Source organism: Vanessa tameamea, chromosome 28 (assembly GCF_037043105.1).
Source record: "Vanessa tameamea isolate UH-Manoa-2023 chromosome 28, ilVanTame1 primary haplotype, whole genome shotgun sequence".
NCBI lineage: Eukaryota > Metazoa > Arthropoda > Insecta > Lepidoptera > Nymphalidae > Vanessa > Vanessa tameamea.
Window position 1 is genome coordinate 746,064 of NC_087336.1, and position 22,591 is coordinate 768,654.

The window sequence follows — 22,591 nt, forward strand, 5'->3', positions numbered from 1 at the left end:
TTGAACCAAAGTTTCGTGACCTTTATTTTTTTAAATACACACAATATCAAATCAAGTAGGCTTTTACAAGCACTTTTGAATCCTCATTTAACAAACTATTTTAAGTAAGGCTACCACCAGTTCGGAACGTAGATTTTACCGAGAAGAACCGGCAAGAAACTCAGTGGTCACCCGATTACTTGACCATAACAAGATACGTAGATGTATTTTAAAAGCAACATATAAATTAATATACTAATCATAATTACATACATATTCATATACTGTGTTTATTCCACGATTTTTTCCAATCCACCTAAATACGCGTCGCGTGCGCAGAACGCGTGTCCAATTGAAAAACTGGTCGTCCACCGAATTAATATATCTATACCAAAATAATAAATGCGAAAGTAACTCTGTCTGTTAGTCCGTCACGCTTAAACCGCTGAACCGATTTAGATGGAACTAGTCGTCGCTCGCAGCTTCTCTCGCGTTTTAGGGGTTGGCTGTCATGTGTTAGGCAAAAAAAGTAGCATGTGTCCTTCCTTGGAGTTCAATTTTGCTTCATACCATACATACATAATTCAGTTCATTGGTTTGGCAGTGTAAGAGCGACAGACAGACAGACAGATAGAGTTACTTTCACATTTATAATATTAATAAAGAAGTATAGATTTGAGTACCCGATAAGGTATAATGTTAGGTAACGGTTTGTGTTCTATAGGTAAAGTTTTATTAATTTGGCGCGAGTAAAACAGCAGGTTCAGCTTGTATACATAGCATTGATTCGCGTGAAGTAAATATTCACTGAAAACTATCACGATTAAAAGTTAGTTTTACTAAATAAATTAAAAAAAAAACGGGAGGTTTCATGGGACATATATTTCGTATAAAGAGACGCGAAGTATCGTGGGACATACAGTTGGACAAAGTTATTTCCGCTATATATTACTTGTTTATACGACAGACCGAAATGTCAGAGATTTGAATATAGATTATGTTTCAAACAGAGTAACTTTTGCATTTATAATTATTTCATTTTTTTACGCAATCATTGCGCTTCAATTATTAAGAACAGTCAAAAGTATACGTACATACATATTGTAAGCCTATAAATTATTTTATATAAAATATTTATAAACAAATCATTAAAGGTTGTATATCTTCTAGCTATTCAGTTATATTCAATCACAGAATTATATAAATGTAATGAATACTTATTGGTTTGACGTTTTTATAAATAAAAGTAGACGAAGAATATTTATGAATTCGACATGGGAATTGTTAATCTGGATTGAAAAACGGAAGATAATGGATGATTGTAACAAAAAAATAAATATTGTAAACTATATTAAATATTGTTAATTATTTGACGTTCCTGTATACTTGAAGCAGGGTCTTCAATGTATATATCCGAAATCAGAATATCAAAGCTATCTAGCGATATAAATCCAGTGGATCGAAACCCATCAACTTGTTCGTACGTCTAAGGTATGCAACCGGATGGACAGATGTGAGGCTACGTGTCACATTTATGCATATAAAACTAGATACGATTCGATAACATTGACAGCGTTTAAACTGTAACCAGTTAAATGAACCTGGGACTCCAAACGTGAAACCACAATAATTATCCAATTATAACTAGATCAGGTGGCAGCTTTACAATCAATTCAGAGCTGTTAAATGCCGATTATAAAGTACTTTTATAAGCCTAATTGAACAAACAACGTTTTGATTGTGATTAATTTAAAGTTACAATTTGCATTACATTACAAAAGTGTTATATTAAAACACAAGTTACACTTTTCACGTCGATAGTCTAAATTAAAAGCGGGTGCAATCGCGATGCTCTGTTACTATACCCTGTTCAAGTTAGCTTGATCGTTTTGACGGACGGGCTAGTGATGTGAAACAGAAAATATAACATACATAACAGTCGATGGAACGATGGAATGCGTAATTCAAATTAGAATTCAATTTTCTTTTAACTTATTTTTCTAAAAAGAGTTTTACCAGACTAAGAGACCTCAACCACTAGCCAAAGAGACCCTAACCAAAAGGAATTCTCGAATCTCCAACAAAAGATACGATCAGACACACTAAATACATATTCTTAAAATTAAACAATATTAGGGTTACAAGTTGTGTGCTCCTTGAATTATAGGAGACCGCAGCATGCACACACGCACTAAATAATAATTTAAATACAATTAAGCGAGAAGAAACGGCAAGAAACTAGCATAGTTGCTCTTGTCAAATAAACAGATTTACAATGCTCTTTATTTACAATAATTAGTGTCCTGTGGTGGAACCCGAGTCTAAATCCAGGCGATTTTTTTTAAAAAGTACTCTTTTAATGAATAACAAGACTTATTTATTAATTTAGTCTTAATAAACATTTTAAATTTTGTAAATGGTAAATTGGTTACATTTCCCGGTATCTTATTATATATGCGTTTTATTATTCCTTAAAGTTCAAGTTTCCTTTATACAAAATGTCATCAAAATCCGTTCAGTGGTTTGGTCGGGAAAGAACAAAAGACAGACAGAGTTCATTTCGCATTTATAATATTAATATACATAGAATTTGGCAACCGCCGTGGTCGAGTAGTGTGTACACCGGTTTTCATGGGTACGCCACTCTGTGTTCGATTCCCAGTCGAGTCGATGTAGAAAAAAGTTCATTAGTTTTCCATCTTGTCTTGAGAGTGGATGTTTGCGGTACCGTCGTTACTTCTGATTATCCATAACACAAGTGCCTTAGGTACTTACATTGGGATCAGAGTAATGTATTTTTTTATTTATGACCATTACACTAATGAATCATCAAAGTTACACCGTGTCTAAAACACCTGAGAACCGACCAAAGAACCTCCTTGTTCACTGGACCATAGCTTATCGCGATATTACTAAACATTAAAATAAACAAATTGAGAAAACTAAAGTTTAAAATCGACCATCACCTCACGTTCAATATTACACGAATATAAATGTTTCATTTTCTATATTAAACTTTTACAACTTCCTCGTTGGACGAATCTTGAAAGCGGATTCAAAGTCTTTGGTAAAATATCGCGTTAGGCCGTAAGAAAATCAAGAAATTCTGCGTAAGGGTTTGTCCAAGCTCGTTTGGGTAGATACCACCCACATCAGATATTCTACTAAAAAACACCCATCCTTAGTATTGTTTTATGGTTCGAAGAATGATTTAGCTAGTGCAAACTACAAGTACAAGGAACTTAACATCTTAGTTCCCAAGGTTGGTGGCGCTTTGGTGATATGAAAAATAGTCCAGTGACCAGTCGTTATATACAAAACCAGGCCGAGAAATACAAATGAACCGAGAAGGCTGATTTTTAGATATGTTATATTATGGCTTAGAAAAGCTTAACTAGAAATTGTCTCGATTTTCTATGTGCGTTCGCCGCCATCTTTGAAAATGGGTTGAATTTCGTTTTTTTTTTGTGATAACTCTGCTGATACGAGAATTATGATGAAAAATGTTTTTCTTGCTTAATTTACGTTCACGCTTACAATTTAGATTTAACATTAAAATTGGTTATTGAGGTATCGACAAAATATAAAATATCCAAAAATCGGCCTTCATGTACACAAATACTACTACTAATAATACATAATAACTAGACTAGAATTATTCTAATTTATACATTCACTTATTGACTATCAAGAAATAAATCCACAGGGTCGGAAAGGAACATCTCAGACCTGAGGAGAACCGGCGACAGAAACTCAAGTTTCTTACACCTACCAACGTCTGTGAGCAGTGGTGACCACTTACACGTATCCCGTTTGCTAGTACGCCTATATATGACATAATATATATATTAGAATAAAGACATATAAAATTTGAACCAAGGACAGCGTAAGTGATTTAAGACTATTAATTCCGATCGACCGAATAATTCATAAAGTACCGAACGGAGCTGCGCGCGCGCACGTTATATCAAACCAATCCACCTGTCACAACTGGTTATCAAGAACGGCTGTATAAAGTTTCGTATGTGTGTTAAGAGCAATTCAAAAGTTATAATTTATTTATGTGGTTCATTGGCTAGCTACTCGATAATGTTAGATGATAAAACTATATATATGTTAACGGTAACACATAGTTTGTGTTGTGTGGTTGTCACCAGTAAAAACATTCCTCACCATATCTGAATTTGGTACACCTCACCCCAAAAGTTTGATCAGCAAACCATTCGCTATACTTACGATGTAAAGTTTGAGTGAGCCAGTGTTATTACAGGAATTGGAGACTAAGCAACTGAATCTGTTGAACAGAATATTCGAGTACTATATACCTTAAGTGAGTGATAATCGACGTGGAAATCAAAGATTAGTTTGAAATTGTCCCTTTGGCATACCCCCTTTGATAGGTTGGCACTTTAACAAATTGAAAAAACTATTATTGTTTTATGAAAAACTAGTAGCAAATCAAATGAAATCAATTTCATTCAAATAAACTTCACAATGAAGCGTTTTTGAACCGTCAGTATTTAAGCACTAACACCGTTTCGGAAAGCAGCCTCCGGCGAGAAAAAACGGCAAGACACTCGCATAGTTGCTCTTTTAAAATAAACAGATTTACAATGTTTGATATTTGATAAATGAATTCGAGCCTAAATCAAACACTACCACCTGTTCGGAAAAGAAAATACTCGGACCTGAGAACCTGAGACCTGAGAACGGAGAAAGAAACTCAGCAGGTTTTTTTTTTTGTCAATTTGTGATTATTTACATATATTCAATATCAAAGAGCCGGGAGACGATTGTTTAATTCCGATAGGTAACATAAAAGTTAATCGCCGTCAACTATTCTATACAACCATCGATTAACGATCGATTGGTCTAGTCCCCCCCCCCTCAAGTAATTACGTAAATAAAAACTATACGTCAAATTACAAATTAAACTCGTTTATTATCTATTTAAATACATTAAACATACATACACATTTCGTTTACACGATCGAAACACAAACATTGCTATTTGTAAATATGTTCGTATATCAGCAGTCTTGTCAATCAAAGACGCAATCACGCGTATTTTAATTACAAGTGATTTTAATTGAATAGTAATCAACATTTATATTGTAAACAAAGTTATCGTACAGTAATCGATTGTACATGTCCCACAACTGGGCTAAAGCCTCCTCTTCTATTGAGGAGAACGATTGGAGCTTAGTCCAGCACGCTGCTCGATACAAATGGCAGAATTTCAGTTAAATAACACGTGCAGGATTCATCACGTTGTAAACACAAATTAGGCACATGAAAATTAAGTACTGCTCGACCGGATTTGAACCTAGAATTCACATCAGTCGATGTGATTGATAATGTAATTAAAAATAATTTAGAAAAAAAAGAGCCCTGGATTTCTTTCGCCATCTAGTCTAGGTTAGGGTTGTTTCATGGCAGACCGGTGGCAGATTTTCGTCAATCTATACTAATAATATAAATGCAAAAATAACTCTGTCTGTCTATCTGTTGCTCCTTTACAGCCAAACCACTGGATCGAATTTTATGAATTTGGAATGAAGCAAGCTCGAACCCCAAGGAAATATAGGATACATTTTTATGCCTAAACTTGATAACCGATCCTTAAAACGCGAACGAAGCTGCGTGGAACAACTAGTCAAAAATCTTTTTAGCACTTTTGTACTGATACTATACAAAATAAAGATTTGAATAAATATTTCACATTGTTGATATTAAAATCGATCATCGGTCTAGACGAGGTAAGTACTACAGATACGAATGCATTTGATAAGATGTTGGATAGCAGAACGTGTTGACCTATTTCGATTTATCGTTCAACAGCCTCGGTGGCGCAGTAGGCAGCGCGTAAGTCTCATAATCTTAAGGTCGTGAGTTCGATCCTCACCCGGGGCATATATTTTTGTTTTCTTTCTTTTTTTTTTAACTTAATAATGTTACACCTATAATTTTTTATTTTCAAATACATAATTATTAGTTATTACACAGAAGAGTTTCAGAAATACATTTTTACTTTTAGTGAATATATTATGCTGTTCACGTTAACTAATCGAATAAGAACATATTCTAAAACAATTGTGACATTTATTTTGTTTTTATTAAATTTAAATTTAATTCATTGCCTCATGGATATTGATTAACAAAAAAAAAAAATGCGAGTGTTATAAAAATGGCGGGGTTTCGTACGAAAATCGACTCGGTTTCTATATAACTGAAATTTTAAAAGAACCAAATGTAAATTAAAATAAGTCAATACAGTAGGAAGAGTACAGCGCTTAGAGGAGGTTGTATATAATATTTAAGCATTGCTATATTAATTTCAGTATGTACTTGGGCGACCGAAGTTTGCTCAGCTCTAATAAAGTTATTGAAACGGTGCGTGTTTTTTTTTTTTTAGGAAAGATCTATTAAGAAATACTTAAAATATGTAAATACAAAATTTGAGCCAAATTCTTAGAGTCCGACAGACACGAATGTCTCATTTTGAAGAGCTCCAACCAGAAAAATAAAGAGGATTCTCGATTGCAATTTACTAAATTGTTAAGATTTAACAAAGAATTAATTTTAAAGAGCGGAAATAAGTTACTGGCTGGTTAGAGTACCTTCTACGGCCGTTTAAGGAAGAAAAAAACGTAAACAGAATTAAAGTAAATTGACATGCTCCAATTCTAACTGAATATAATATAATAATAATGAATACTATTTGACTATAAAAATTTCATCAAAAAAGTTTTCATCATTTTGGTGCCAAATGTAGGTATATGAGCCTTGCAGTTTACAATGAAATCAAAACAAAACCTCATAAAAAGACATAGGTTTCGAAATACCTAAAAAAAAAATCTTGAATAAACGTGAAGTTTCGCGGGAAACCCACTAGTCTATATTATAGTCTATATATATATTAATATTATAAAGTCTGTCTGTTGCTCTTTCAACAAAAACCATTGAATCGAATTTACCAATTGATTTGATTTGGTACGAAGGAAGCTTGAACTCCAATGGAGTACGTATGCTACTTTTTTATGCCTACCACCTAACCAACCTCAACACGAGCGAAGACACGGACAACCATTAGTATTATGTAAAATATTATGTAAATACAAAATTTGAGAGTACCTAATTAAATACTAAAAGAAAGTTAGCTAATTATTTTTTAAGCTCATTTGTCCTTTTTTTTATTATATACCGAATAGTAATACATTGGCCCAATAAATAAATTCAAACTGTTATCCTGTAATACTATCATTTACAATATCTAAATAACAATAACTCCGTAAACGTTTTTAAAACCGGTAAAATATTCATATATCAGATCCATAACACTCATGATAAGGAATAAATAGGTACTTAAATAACAAAAAAAACATACGTATTTCAAACATAAAACCGATGTTCCTTCGACTTAATACGAAACAAAAAATTTCAATAAAGGTTTTTCCAGATGACACAACGAACCCTAAAATGTAAATCGCAATAAATACAAGTCAGAAGGGCAACGCAGGACTCAGCGCTTTTTACAGATTTATAAAAAAAAAGGGTTCGTAGATAAATCACAGAATACGATACTATATTTAGGATTAAACATTTTTTGTCCCGGTATAAGAAACTTGCAAAAATATGAGAACCGTGATACCATATCGATCAACATATACAGTGGAATCCGTTTATGATGACATCGAAGGGAATTGACAAACACGTCACAATAACCGGACGTCATACAAAGCGTTTTGTGAAAAAAAAAATATATATATAGCATATATATACATATATATTTTGCACGTAATAAGTACATAGGAAACATGTATGTATGTACTATATTTTTCATATTTTAATGTAAGTAATCTGTAATTTTTGTCTGCCTTTGTTTTTTTCATTTTTTTGTAATAACAGTCTCTAATACTATTGTGTATAGAAGACATAGCCATGGTCAAATTATCATTTTCAACATTGCTATGAACAAATCTGCAGACGACCTTTGAGTGACAATTACTTACTCAGATTAAAAACAATGAGCCAGGTGCCGAACGTCGCTGGGAACATTACCGAAGGTGTAAAGGATCATATCGGTCACTATAACCGGACACAATTTATTAAAAATGGGTCATAATAAGCGAACTGTCACTATAAGGGAAGTCATTATATCCGACTTTTTTACAAATAATTTTATATGAGAACCAAACTTCATGGTGTAAGTACGTCACAATAAACGGTTGGTCAATATAGGCGGAGTCATTATAAGCTGATTCTACTGTATATATAACACAATTCCAGATTCAAACCCGACACTATTGCACATACGTCAAATACAACTGTGCTACCTACCTACCCAGGTACAACAAACTCTAGACGCGCACTCATGTTAGTTACTATATAGTTATGTTCAGGTTTGAAGGATGCCATTGCGTCAACTACGGGCACAAGGACTGGAGAATTGAACTCTTGTGCATGTAATCATAATAACTCATTCACCCTTCAAATTGATAAACAGCAATACATAGCAATATATTGCTGTTTTTCAGTTTGGCAACATCAGCGCGTACCGTACGTAACATTACCAACAGACGAGCTTATCCTAAAACCTACCACTAAGTAATGAGGTATCCAATATTATTAATTAATTCAATATTTTATCGAAAAAGTTCCTTGACCTTAAGTTGCTTACATTTACGCCCCGGTACACCGGAATACCCACTAAAACACCAGCGGTACCCTCTCCGCCTTTCGCGCGCCACGGGATCGCTTTCGCATGCCACCGTGAGAATGTTAGGTACATAGATTGACTTGCACAAAGCCCTACCACCGAGTAAACTCTTATTATTTATAATATAAGATAAATTGGATCGTGTCAAGCAATGTACCAAACCACAGAAGCGTTACTAAAAGTTGTTAAGATTTAAAAGAAAATAATTTATATCTTGAAAGTAACCCTATTTAATTATATATGTATGTATATACAATGTTATGCTTAATACTTTAAAGTTAAGTTAATTCAATAATCTTATATCTTAACAACTTTTATAAGTCCTTTTGTAATTGGTTCATTTGAGCAAAACATGTAATTAATCTATTATAAACTAATCTAGTCTTCACATACTTTTAGTTTGTAAATAATATCTACAGCAACAATTCTTATACGGGCAGTCTAAGTCTGCTATCATTATGAGGATGCTGTTAGCTTACCAGAGACGGTGAGCTTACGCATAATTGCATTTAAGTCATTAGATTTTTATTTAGATAGATACAAGACAAGACAAAGACAAAAGACCGGTCGTTGTGGCGATCTTTGGGGGAGGTCTACGTCCAGCAGTGGACGTCCCTCGGCTGAGAGATGAGATGAAATTATTTAGATAGATTGTCGCCCTACAAAAGTCCTAAAACGAAGTCAACTTTATTGTCTTGATGTCCGTAACAGCAACGCATGACAAACCAAACGTGGTACTACTTTACTAGTGTGCGTGTACATAGCGGCCAACTATTGGCTACTATTTTTTCAACACGTTAGCATTGACAGGATATCTAGACATATGAATAACCTATGGCGCTACAGCTTGGGGGGGGGTAGTACCCGAATAGCATAGTAAGTTTTTTAATAAACCTTGACTGTATATAATTTTGAATAAATGTATACATTATTCATCACACTTACCAATATTTTATATTACTTTACAAATGAATAATTAAAACTGATAAGAATTAAAACCACGAAGCGTCTGAAAATAATATTGCAAACAACATAGAGCTGTATAAAATAAAAATAATAATAAACTGATGACATTAATATTGGATGAACGTCGCTCGATCGTGACAACAAATAAAAAAAAAAAAAAACAAACAGTTATTAATAAAAAAAAAAGTGCACTCACCATTCCATTGTCCATGCCTCCATATGGCGACTGGTAACCAGGTTTTTCTGTGACTGATATAATTGAGATCGTTATTTATACATGAATTAAAATATATCAATGTGTATATAAGCGGGCCATATTGATTCCGTTCCTCAATCGAATTGTACTACATCGACATTTCGTGTTATGCCATATTATGAACCAATTTTTACCTTTTTACCATTCTTACGAATAATACAAACTGAATAACTTGACTCAATTCGAGGAGGCTTTACGACCTCTTTCTTTTTAAAAGCTCCAAAATAAATTTTGACCAATCAAATCTTGCAATCTGAATAAGATTTTTTGGGTGACCTGATTCAATGACCAGGATTGGTTCAAAACGAAGGTGTCCGTCAATAAATCAACAGCAGAGACACGTAGTTTTGTATATAATTTTTTTACCACATTAATTATTGGCTCTACATAGTATAAAACAAAGTAAGCTTAGATCTTCTAAATGACGCAACGGATTTTAATGAAATTTCCGTCAATAAACAGAGTGATTCAAGAGGAAGGTATATATGTATAATACATGCATATTATAGCAGATAAAGGCAGAGATTTACAACTTTGTTTTCCGGAAAAAATTGATATTTCTTTTTATATTTATTTTTCTAAAAGTCGTATATATACACTTTTTATGCTTGTGTGGGTACGTTCGTCCTCTTGCCACCAAAAACTATTTTAAAAGACCTTCGCCCCCAACATAATAGCGATCTGCAAGTGTAGGACCTTGGATTAAGACACGCTTCCTCTACTTTCGAGAAGTTTATTTCATGGCAGAATAAGATTATTGCGGAATATTATTAAGAATCATAGAAAATAAGTTTCATAGTTTCAAGTCAATTGTAAAAAATACATTGGTAATGAAGGCATATTATTCGATACAAGATTATATTGATGATAAAAAAGCGTGGAGTTAATGCTTGTTGACTTCCAGGCAGGAGACATAACATACATATATAATGGTATTTAACTAACATGACTGTATTTTTAGATATTGAAAAAGAGTAACTACTGAGTTCTACATTCCGAACCGGTGGCAGCTTTACTTCAAATAGTTTGTTAAATGACGATTCAAAAGTGCTTGTAAAAGCCTACTTGAATAAAGTATATTTTGATTTTGATTTTGAATCCTACTAATACAATCAATAATCATCAACTTGAATGAAGATACCATTAATACCTGGAAAAATAACATCTCTGCGCAAAACGGGAGTAATTTAACGACAATAACCACCCCCATCCCAACAGTCAACCCCTAAGCGACACAATTTAAATAACGAAAGTCTAAACAATGGTTAAATAATTGGACTGTTATAACACAAAAAAATATTTAATTTTGTCTGTCGGTCTGTAAGATAATTAGAGTTTATTTCATCGTGTCCGTATTCAAAATAGATCTGTCCGTCTGTACACTTTAAACTTTAGAATTAGATTACTTTAAATCTCTTAATGATTTCTTGGCTTGGTGATAAAACTATTCGGCTGCATGTCACGGGACTCAAGGTTTGAATCTCAAGTTGAACCGTTAAACATAACAGGTTTATCTAAAGAAATTTTAAAAATTTATAGCCCTCTACCTCGTATGGACAGAGCAACTTTTACGGAACGTATCTTTAAAAAAACCATTTAGAATCTTAGATTATATCAGCTGGCAAAGGGGCAAATTATGGACCATGGGTACTGTTCCATGACTCATGCTCCAATAGACATTGGCATGTAAGATATGTTACCTATTTCTTACACCATCGATATTGACACAATCGGCTTTAGACCTCATGGTTGACAGGGCATAGCGGTCTATGTACTGATTTATACTTCTTACAATGTTTGTGTCTATGGGCGAATGTGACTTCTAAGTCATTCATTTAAAAGTAAACTAACAATTGAGATCCCACTGCTGGTGTTAGACTTTCTTTTTATTATTTGAGATTATTAGAGAAGGTTTGGTGCTTATTCCACCAAGCTAATGCAACGTAAATTGGTGGATACTCATGTTGTATATTTTATTCCAACACATGAGCACGAAATTATTTACAAACACATATTAAGCACATGAAAGTTCTGTGTTGCTTGCTGGGTGTGAACCCGCAACCATCAGTTTAATAGTAATCAATTAATCCTCTGTCTCCAAATACAAAATTGACCTTTTCACGGAACTAGCGATATCACATTTTATCGCTTTGAAAAGATAACAATAAAAATTAAACTGATTGTAATAGATTTTAAATTAACATGGTTATTTTTATTACTAACAGTATTTAAAACGAGATATTTACCATGTTTTTTAATTTAATTTAGTGGAGCTCGATATTTCGACATTATCTACGAATGTCTTGTTCACGAGAACAAGAGTCAACAATAAAAAACATGGTAAATATCCCGTTTTAAATACTGATTGTAATAGGTTCGACAATGTTTAAGGGCTTAAAACCCCATCAAATAGAAAAGGAAATCAAAAATTGTCCCCCAGAGCCTGTCATAAAGCCGATCCATATAATACTGTTACGAAGGGGTGCGTCATTGTCCACATGCGTCGACACAAACATTTATTAGATTTATAAGACTAAACGCAAAAATTAATCAACAAAGAAAACTATAAATATTAAAATCTAGATATCTGCTCAGCAGTGCCGATACGAAGTGTGTTCTGCTAGCTTATATTAAAACAGGGAGGCATACAATGATCCCCAAAGTAATTTTCCGTATCCGCTTTAGAGAGTAATTATTGCATAATATTTATTCTAAATCTAACTGCCTTACTTATAAAAATTTTGGAGACTACATTCGAAAAAACTTTATTTAAATAATGACACCCTAAACAACATTAAGAAACAAAGGCGTGAGTTATTTTTTAATTACTTATATCAAGCTGAAACACTTGAAAGTAAATGATGTATTCAAAGAACATAGAAGTGTGGGAGAAATAAACATTCCTTGCAGCCATAATATGTTGGGTTTATGTTATTATTTTCTATGTGTATATCATAAATATGTCTATATAATATATAGTTGGTCAACTGTACCAAGCGATAGGTACATAAAAATTATACCAATAAATGCAGCATGCTTCAGAGGTTTAAGTACATAATATTATAAGACAAGAAGCTGCTATCTACAACTGAGTTTTTTGCTGGTTGTTCTCGGTAGAATCCACATGCCGAATCAATAAGATGTACGTTCAATACAATTAGATAAAATGACGATTCAAAGTACCAATGAATATTATTTACGTATCTAGACAGAGTGCACTACAAAAGAACTAGAACAAATGAACTTTATTATCTTGGTGTCCGTGACAGATAGGCTTGACACTCGTCAAACGCCATACTACTTAATTAGTACGTGTACTTATTTCCAACTGTAGGCTACTATTTTTTCCGATGGTTTCTCAACTTTGACAGTCTATCTAAACATATCAAATCAAAGCCAAAAATGATCATCACGTTCGAAAATTTAAACCACATGTTTATGTTTATCTGACACGAACGAATGATAATTTAATCATTCCCTACAAATCTTAATTAGCAACAGAACCAATGTAGACGATAAACCTTTCCTTGGGAGTCCCCTGGGTGCCATATAACGCGACTCCGTTTTTGTGTATGTTTACGACATATCCCAATAGTTTCATGAAACAGACAGATCTTTCTATTAGCTCAGCGTCGGTAACTGGTGATAATATTGCATAGAATCTATTATTTTGGTAATTTGACGGCTGTTCCGACCTCGGCGGAAATTTTCAGGTGAGACTTGGTGTAATCACTTTTCCTTTACTCTCATAATCTCATGGCACAGCAGATCCAACACGACTATAAAGACGACCAACGACTTAACGTGCCCACCGAGACACGTACTTCCTGATCGCGGACTGCTACTTTGGTCCAAACCGTAATTCGAACCCTCGTGACCTGCGATTATAATTCACTAGATCAACGAGGCGGTTGCCCACAAACTTTCCTTCACATTTATTTTAAATTACACAATATATTAAAATTTTAAAAGGCGTATCGATTACCATATTTCTACTACAACCTTTGCTTTTTTGTCATTTCAAATTGAAAACACTTTATACTATCAGTTCGACCACAAGCACCTCGAGAAGAACCGGCGAAAGAAACTCAGCGGGACTTTTTGTTAAATGTCGTATTTTACAATCATTGTTTTGCATACAAAAATAAATATATTTTCGTTATTTGAAACAGCCGGAAGGTGACCATCTCATTACAAGTATTATATATATATACTTTATTAATGTGAACTAAACAGAAAATACGATTCCGTACATTAAAAAAAAAAACAAATAAGTTCCACTTAACGAAGGAATTGTTGAACATGAATAAAATCGAAGCGAAACTAAATGGGGTAATGGACTCACCCACTCAAGATAGCAGAGAGCCATTATGATTTGAGATAGATTTTTTTATTAGGGATAATCTGTTATTATTTTGAGTATATATACCTACATATATATTTTTCGTTGTTTTTTTTTGTGGCATAAGCAGGCGGACGGAATAACGGGACACCGGAGCAGGAGACTGATGAAAAGTGACTACCACCGTCCATGGACATCTGCATGGGACTTGCAGGTGGGTTGTCGGAAAAATGTATGAAAAGTTGATGTTAAGTTATCCTATTCATTACATCGCCAGTGGGCCACCGACCGGGAAACAAGATATTACAGCCCTGTAGTAACACTGGCTCACTCATCTTTCAAATCTGAACACAAAAATACTAAGTACTGCTGTTTGGCGGTAGAATATATGCTGAGTAGTTGTTACCTACCCAGACGTACTTGCACAAAGCCCAAATACTAAGTAAAGCCATTCTCGACCTTGCATTTTCTCAATAATTTGCAATAATAAACTATTTAAAACATATGAATACAAAAAGATATATTCTTTATATACAAGACGGCACAACGAGAACACTCGATTATTAACAGATTGCGGGTTCCAACCCGGGCAAGCATCACTGAATTTCTATTAGTTAAACACAACATTTTTCGTGTTAATAATTCATCTCGGAAGAGAGGGAGACATTGTAAGGTCACCTAGAGAAAAAATACCGCTACATATGTATCCATCAACACGCATTAGATCAGCATGGTCGAATGAGCTCCAGATCTCCAAAACAGTAAAGTAATGAGACATAAAATAAAGCTACTTTACTTTACTTTCAAAAATATTGACAAACCTTCAATTTTTTATTTACATGTTTAACGCTGAAGAATTTGTTTGTTTAAACGCGGAAATCTCATAGACTACTGGTTCGATTTAAAAAATAATTTCAGCGTCTGATAGCCCATTTATCGAGGAAGGCTATAGGCTATACACCATCACGCTACGACCAATAGGAGCGGAGTATCGATGAAAAATGAGACAAATACGGGGGAAAATTATTCCTCTTTGTTAACTACATTTATGACGGAGTCTGTAATATAGCCGAGCGAAGTTTGGAGTAACAGCTAGTATTTAAATAAAATTATTTATGACATCTTTAAAAGAAGTTTTCTGCCCCAAAGCTTCCATTATTTAATTTCCACTCCAGCGTATAATCCTTGAGTTGTCAACGTAACTACAGACATTAGACCGGCTCCCCCCGCCCTAGTCAATTGCAATGAAACTAATCCAAATTATACGGTGCCATACTTTGTGCTAGTGCGGTCGTTTTCCATAGTTGTCGACACGGATACATTTATGTACGTTTTTTATGCGAATAAATAAAATTTAAGTGTCAGCTTTTTACTAGATGCATATGAAATGTACTGAATTACCACCATAACAACAATTTCTAAAATAGTTGTCAATCTGACAATTTGTTTCGTTTAAGAAAACGGATGGACCTATTTCGATGAGACTTCGACCGATATATAATAATAAAAAAAAAAATTAGGGTTGCGCAAAAAATATATACACCTATAAACTATTTCTTAATATAAATAAAAACCAAAATGTATTGACGACTTAAAAAAAATTAAAACACATCTTTTTTTTATATAGCTATTATATATGTAAAAATTAAATAAATAATTTTCCAAATACTAATCCTTGATAAATTTATTATTATTAATTGATATAAATTAAGAAAAATGTCTTAAATTAATTTATTTCCTTATATATAATGGTCTATTTTCATAGCACACGTCGTACGCTGAGCCACATAGTGCTGTGTAATCTCCAGAAAATCAATTATTAAAACTTATATCACGGTTTTAGCGAAAACATCGTCGTCATAGAGGACCCCGGTCCCCTCTACTTAGCGGAATGAAACTGCGACAAATACAAATTATACGGTACGACACATTGTACCAACGGGTGCTGTTGTCCAATGATTATTTATATCGACACAAAAAAAGACATCCTTACTAATATAATTGGATAAGGTTCTAGATAAAACGTATATCACATCACACACATCTACAGCCTGTAAATTTCCCACAGCTGGGCTTAGGCCTCCTATCCCTTTGAGATATTCCATTTCCACCGCGCATATTCATTAAATAAATAAATAAATAAATAAATATTCCACCACGCTGCTGCTGAAGTGCTGGTGGATTCATATGTGGCAGAAATTCGCTGAAATTAGACACATGCAGGTTTCCTCACGATGTTTTCCTTCACCGCCGAGCAATAAAACGTATATATCAACACATAAATCTGTTGGTTTAGGGGTGCGCCAGTAAAACTCCCAGTCAGCATGATTTTTTCCGACATCAACAATCAACATCAACCTTAATGAATACCAAACCGAAACCGATGATGGAAACCATATAAACATTCGTTCATTTATTTATTGCAGACAGACAAACAGACACGACTGGAATACTTTGTTAAATATCGTGATGATGATCATGTCCTGACCGGGATACCAGCCAAATGCTCAGGACATATCATAGTGCACGAGTGTGTGGTATCCTCTCTATTCTCCCACTCTCATAATCCGATAGGACGGCAAATATAACCGGAAAGAGGTCAGGCGAAACAACGGCACATGCTCTCCGAGGCACGGGACACACGCTTCCAACTTACATGAATAATATTTTTTATAATAATTAAACGGATAAGGTATTATCATATCTAAGGCTATTATATCATCAGAGAGAATCATTTACAGACGATTCAACGAACAAAACGATTTATTAAATAATAATGTTATAACAAAGGAAACGTAACAATTTGTCCGCTGCAGCGAGACACATGATACAAATGACAGGCTTTAAACGTACGGGCCAAGATACACTGCGTTTTTTTTTTTTTATAGTGTAAAGGTACACAAAGGAGGTTCCAACTAAAATATGATAATATAAGGAACACAAAAGTGCCGAAAAAACCGAGAAGCTATGTGGAAACCGGCTGTCATGGTATGGGCATATTATACGGAGGAAAGAGGACTATGTTGTGAGGAAGGTCTTGAGCAAGGACGTGGATGGATCGTCACGGTAGCATGCGAAAGCGATCCCGTGGCGCCCGCCGAAAGACGGAGAGTGTACCGCTGGTCTTTTAGTGGGTAAACTCGGCGTACCTGGGCGCACTCGGCGTCCAGGGCTCCGGGGAGTACCACCCCATTTCATACCATTCCATCACGTGGGGGAAGCGCGTAATGCGTTTTTCCAGCGAGAGAAAAAAAAAGGACGTGGATGGATATACAGGTAGGAGACGACCAAAGAAACGATGGCTGGATTGTGTGAAAGACGATATGGCCAGAAACAATGTTACTTGTGAGATGACATCAGACAGAGAAGTATGGAAGAGGAAGACATGCGCAGACACCAAATAAAATTGGAATAAGGGCAGGAGGATGGTAAGGAACACAAATTTCGATCCCATATATATGTACACGTCATCATTACATTAAATGGACCAAACAAAACAATATTGTTGTTACATTTATTTTTTAGAAAATAACACCGACCTGCATTAGGTCCGTAAGAATTTTTTACCATTATTTATCATCGCCAATGTACCACCAACCGCCTGTAGTTACACTGACTCACTCACTCAACCCAACACAACAATACAAAGTATTGCTGCATGGCGGTAGATTATATGATCAGTGGGTTGCACAAAGCCCTACCACCAAGTACATATACGGAATATATAAGATATGGAAATATCCAAAATATACTATAATAAAGTAGTATAAATACAGTATATCAATAATCATACATATAAACGCTGCTTCTAACCAACATACTTAAAGACGTAAAGAAATAAAAATCGATCGACATTCGCCGTGAACTTATATCATAAAGGAATACTTTATACATATATATATATATATTTTAATCATAATATGTTTTGTTATATTATTATTGATGATATTGTAACTGTTGGGAAAACCGCTAATTAGGCGTCTACTATCTAAAAAAAGTAAAGTTACTTATTTCGACTTTTTCTTGTAATTTTAAAGCTACCTGACTATTTATATTTCACGATAATAACCCCGAAATACCCTACCCCGTTGAGTCTCTTTGTTTGGAGTCAATCTTACGTAGAATCAGGTCATGGGTACCATAAAAATTCAATGTCATCGGAACTGAAGCAACTAATAAAATTTCAACTCCGTTCTTGGAGAGGAAATGATTTTAATTCAGCTTCCAAGAATTGATCTATACAAGCTAACACACATTGCTAATTAAATAAAAACTTGTACTTTCAAAAAAGCCATACTAAATATATTGAATACTAGTTGTCGCCCGCGGCTTTACTTGCGTTTAAGGGATTGTGTAAGTCTGTCTGTCTGTGTTGTAGAAAAAGTTCATTAGTTTTCTATGTTTTCTTGGGTCTGGGTGTTTGTGGTACCGTCGTTACTTCTGATTTTCCATAACACAAGAGCTTTAGCTACTTACATTGGGATCAGAGTAATATATGTGATGTTGTCGAATATTTATTATTTATTTATTATTTATTGTCTTAGGAATTCAATCTTGCTTCATGCCAAATTACATCAAATTCGGTTCAGTATTTTCCCCGTGAAAGAGCAACAGACAGACAGACTTACTTTCGCATTTATAATATTAGCATAGATAATCCTGTGACTTGACAATTCAAAGTCATCCCTCATATAAACTATCCACCCTCCGAAATTATATCAATGGTATAAAAACCCATAAATCAGCGCTCGTTTCACGGTGAACGGGCAAAGTGAATGGTGGAGACGGTAATGGCGGTAAGTATGAGCTCCGATATAATGGCGCCCGCTGACTTTGACATATAATGTTATATGAGAATGTGTAGATCGGGTGGATTTGTACGTATTAATTAGAAAATTTATTAATAAAACTAGTATTTTATACAAATATATAATATGATAGCGAACCGCCCCGGCTTCGCTCAATAAAATGTTATGATATAAATATAATTTATACTCTATAACGCTCAAGATTAGTGCACATTTTTTACTAGTAAAAAAAACGGTGAAAAATTAATTTATTGAATTAAATTGACAACCTCCGTGGTCGAGTAGTGTATACACCGGTTATTATGGGTACGCCACTCCGAGGTCCCGGGTTCTGTACTAATATTATAAATGCGAAAGTACTGTCTGTTTGTTACACTTTAAAGGCCAAATGACTGAACCGAATTTGATGAAGCAAGCTTGAACCGCAAGGATGAACGTAGGCTACTTTTTATCCCTCACAACGACACGTCCCCCACCCCAGTCCGTCATTTATGAACAGATTCGAGAGAATATTTTTAATTTTTGGGAGGATATACTTTTCATTAAAATTTGAAAATAAAAGTAATACCAATTTTTATGTGCTCGGATTTATAATAATTATAACATTTAAAAGATACACGTATGAAAAAAGTGTATCACTCATAGTCGCTTCATACATTTCACGAGTGAAATATCAAGTGAGTTTTTACAGTATATAATTCTTAGTATATTTAACATAAAGTTTCGTTCAATTATACTATTTAAGCACGAACATTTAATAAAACCATGGCGTCATAATTTCGTCAATAACATTGACAAATCGCTTTAACAAAACTTCAACGTGTCGACACGACGCCGGCACGCGTCGGACATACGCAGCTTCGAGTGTGTACGATACCGTTTCGAGGGTTTTTATAATCATTGTTATGGTGCGAATTATATCATTACATGGTTTTAAATACCACATGGTCAATTTTATTGCTACTTAGCAAAAAAAAAATAACAATTTTTCTATATTTATAAGGAGTTCAGATAAACAAACCTTATATTTACATATTACATGAAAATAGAAAGAAAATATTTGACAACATCACATACATTACTCTGATCCCAATGTAAGAACTTAAGCACTTGTGTTATGGAAAATCAGAAGTAACGACGGTACCACAAACACCCAGACCCAAGACAACATAGAAAACTAATCAAATTTTTCTACATCGACTCGGCCGGGAATCGAACCCGGGACCTCGGAGTGGCGTACCCATGAAAACCGGTGTACACACTACTCGACCACGGAGGTCGTCGAACATGAGTTTTGCTAATAGCTCTTCTATATTATTTACAATTCTAGATAACATATGTATATAAAAAATATTTTTTTATGACGGTAAGTGTTCCACGGGTAAATACAGGATATAAAATTAAAAGCATACAACAGTCAAATTGCCCATTCCAACTACTAGAGGAGTAGAAACAAATAAACAAAATTCGACCTTGAATTGACGCGATATCATTGGTCGAGAGCTTGAATTATCTATGATATTCATTATGGGTTTGCAAAAAAAAACTTATCGGAATGTTGGTATAGCATAATATAAGCATAAGCAGCCTGTAAATTTCCCACTACTGGGCTAAGGCCTCCTCTCCCTCTGAGGAGAAGGTTTGGAGCATATTCCACAACGCTTGGTTGGTGGAATACACATGTGGCAGAATTTCGTTGAAATTAGACACATGCAGGTTTCCTCACGATGTTTTCCTTCACCGCCGAGCACGAGATGAATTATGAACACAAATTAAGCACATCAAAATTCAGAGGTGCTTGCTCGGGCTTGAACCCGAAATCATCGGTAAAGATGCACGCGTTCTAACCACTGGGCCATCTCGGAATTTTGGTAGTAAAATTAAATTAGATATAAGTAGTTAACTGGAAAAGTATTGTATTAAATTATTGTGTTGTATAAATAAATAAAGATATACGTATATTTATTTGTCAAGAACTATTCAGTAGAGCATGATATAGCTCAGCTATTAGAAAATCGCAAGGAATACGTAAATCTGAGGTTTGTTTATCTTGAATCCTCTTTCAACTTAAATACATTACATATATATACCTATGTATGTACATATAAACTTATTATTACATCATTATTTTTACACATCGTAACGAACACAACAGCTACACGCAGATATATTGGATTTAATACGATAAACGGGGGGTGCAAATAATAATTACATTAAATGCGTAAAATCACTCTTTATTGAAGCGACTCGACGCCCCTTTGACGTAATGCAGTATCTGTAGTACCGACGAGGTTTTTTATTATGAAATATTTTTAACGAATTTAATAGATATGAACATATGTACACGGAAGTATGTTATATATATTTAAATCTCTCTCCTGTGCATTTATTATTCCCATCTGATGGTGGGGTCCGACTTCCTAGTCTTTTGCTTCCACTTCGCTCTATATGAGATATCGTCAGTAACATTGCAGGAACTAAGATCTTTTCTGACCACAATTGTCATGTGTTATAAGTATTTAAATACTAAGAATAAATTTATTGAAAATAGCTTTTTATGATATAGGTAGACGAATGAGAAAATTCGCTACCTGATGGATAGTAAGTAGACGCTGTAAAACATATTAACCATTCCTTAACCAATGCGCGATCAACATAAGGAACTAAGATATGCTGCGTATGCCTTCAAACCAAAACACAACACAAATTTGGCGGCAGAATATCTAATGAGTAGGAGGTACCTACTCAGACAGGCTTGCGCAAAGCCCTACGATCAAAAATTTTTTTTAATAATACAATCAAAGAGGCCCTTATCCCTAAACTAGAAAACCTCGTATCTTATGGACCAGTGACTTCCAAATCAATAATTTCATTGGTTAAACTTATTAGATTTCTCTTTCCCAAGTAACGAAGCGCAATAATATAACTACATTAACAACAATCGACGCCATATTTATGACAAATATCTTTTCTATATTGTATGTATTGGACTGTAGTTAACTATATCGTGAAGATTAATATGCCGCACACCTTTCTGAGTATAATAACTTATTGTTCTAATTAAATGTCAATTGTCAATACGTATTAATATATTTAAGTCGTTTCCCGCCGTCTGTATGCTTCGGCCTTTCAAAATACGTTACGGATTTTAATGGGGTTTTTATCAATGAAGATAATGATTCAAGATTAAGATGTATGATACATCAATAGTTACTTTTTATTAATATTTTTAGAAAGACATTTTCAGTTTTTTATAAGCAGATATTTTCGTAACGCGACTTTAATTCACGGAAAAATTCGTAGAAAAATCCTATTCTACTATAAATACCGCAGTCACAACCCTAAATCAATTTGAGCTTGACAATATTTGTAACATCAAAACCTTACATTATTCGCGTCACCATCTCCCCTACAATCTACCCCTCTCTTTCAAACCACTCACGTTAGACGGAAACAAATCTATATTTCTGTCTTTTGCATCATAGGAACTGTACAAAAAACTTTAAAAAAAAATATGCTAG

General features: G+C 34.2%; 1 protein-coding gene and 1 non-coding gene across 3 annotated transcripts in view; one reads left to right on the top strand and one right to left on the bottom strand.

Moving 5' to 3' along the window:
- Da (daughterless) overlaps positions 1-22,591 on the bottom strand; it is a 127,235-nt gene that overhangs the window by 84,164 nt on the left and 20,480 nt on the right. For both annotated transcript variants that reach the window (XM_064219532.1, XM_064219531.1), the window contains exon 2: positions 9,861-9,913. In XM_064219532.1, the coding sequence (XP_064075602.1) occupies positions 9,861-9,913 (53 nt within the window). The remainder of the gene's footprint in view (positions 1-9,860; positions 9,914-22,591) is intronic.
- On the top strand, positions 5,820-5,892 carry Trnam-cau (transfer RNA methionine (anticodon CAU)). Its single transcript has one exon. It is a non-coding gene; the product is annotated as a tRNA-Met (tRNA).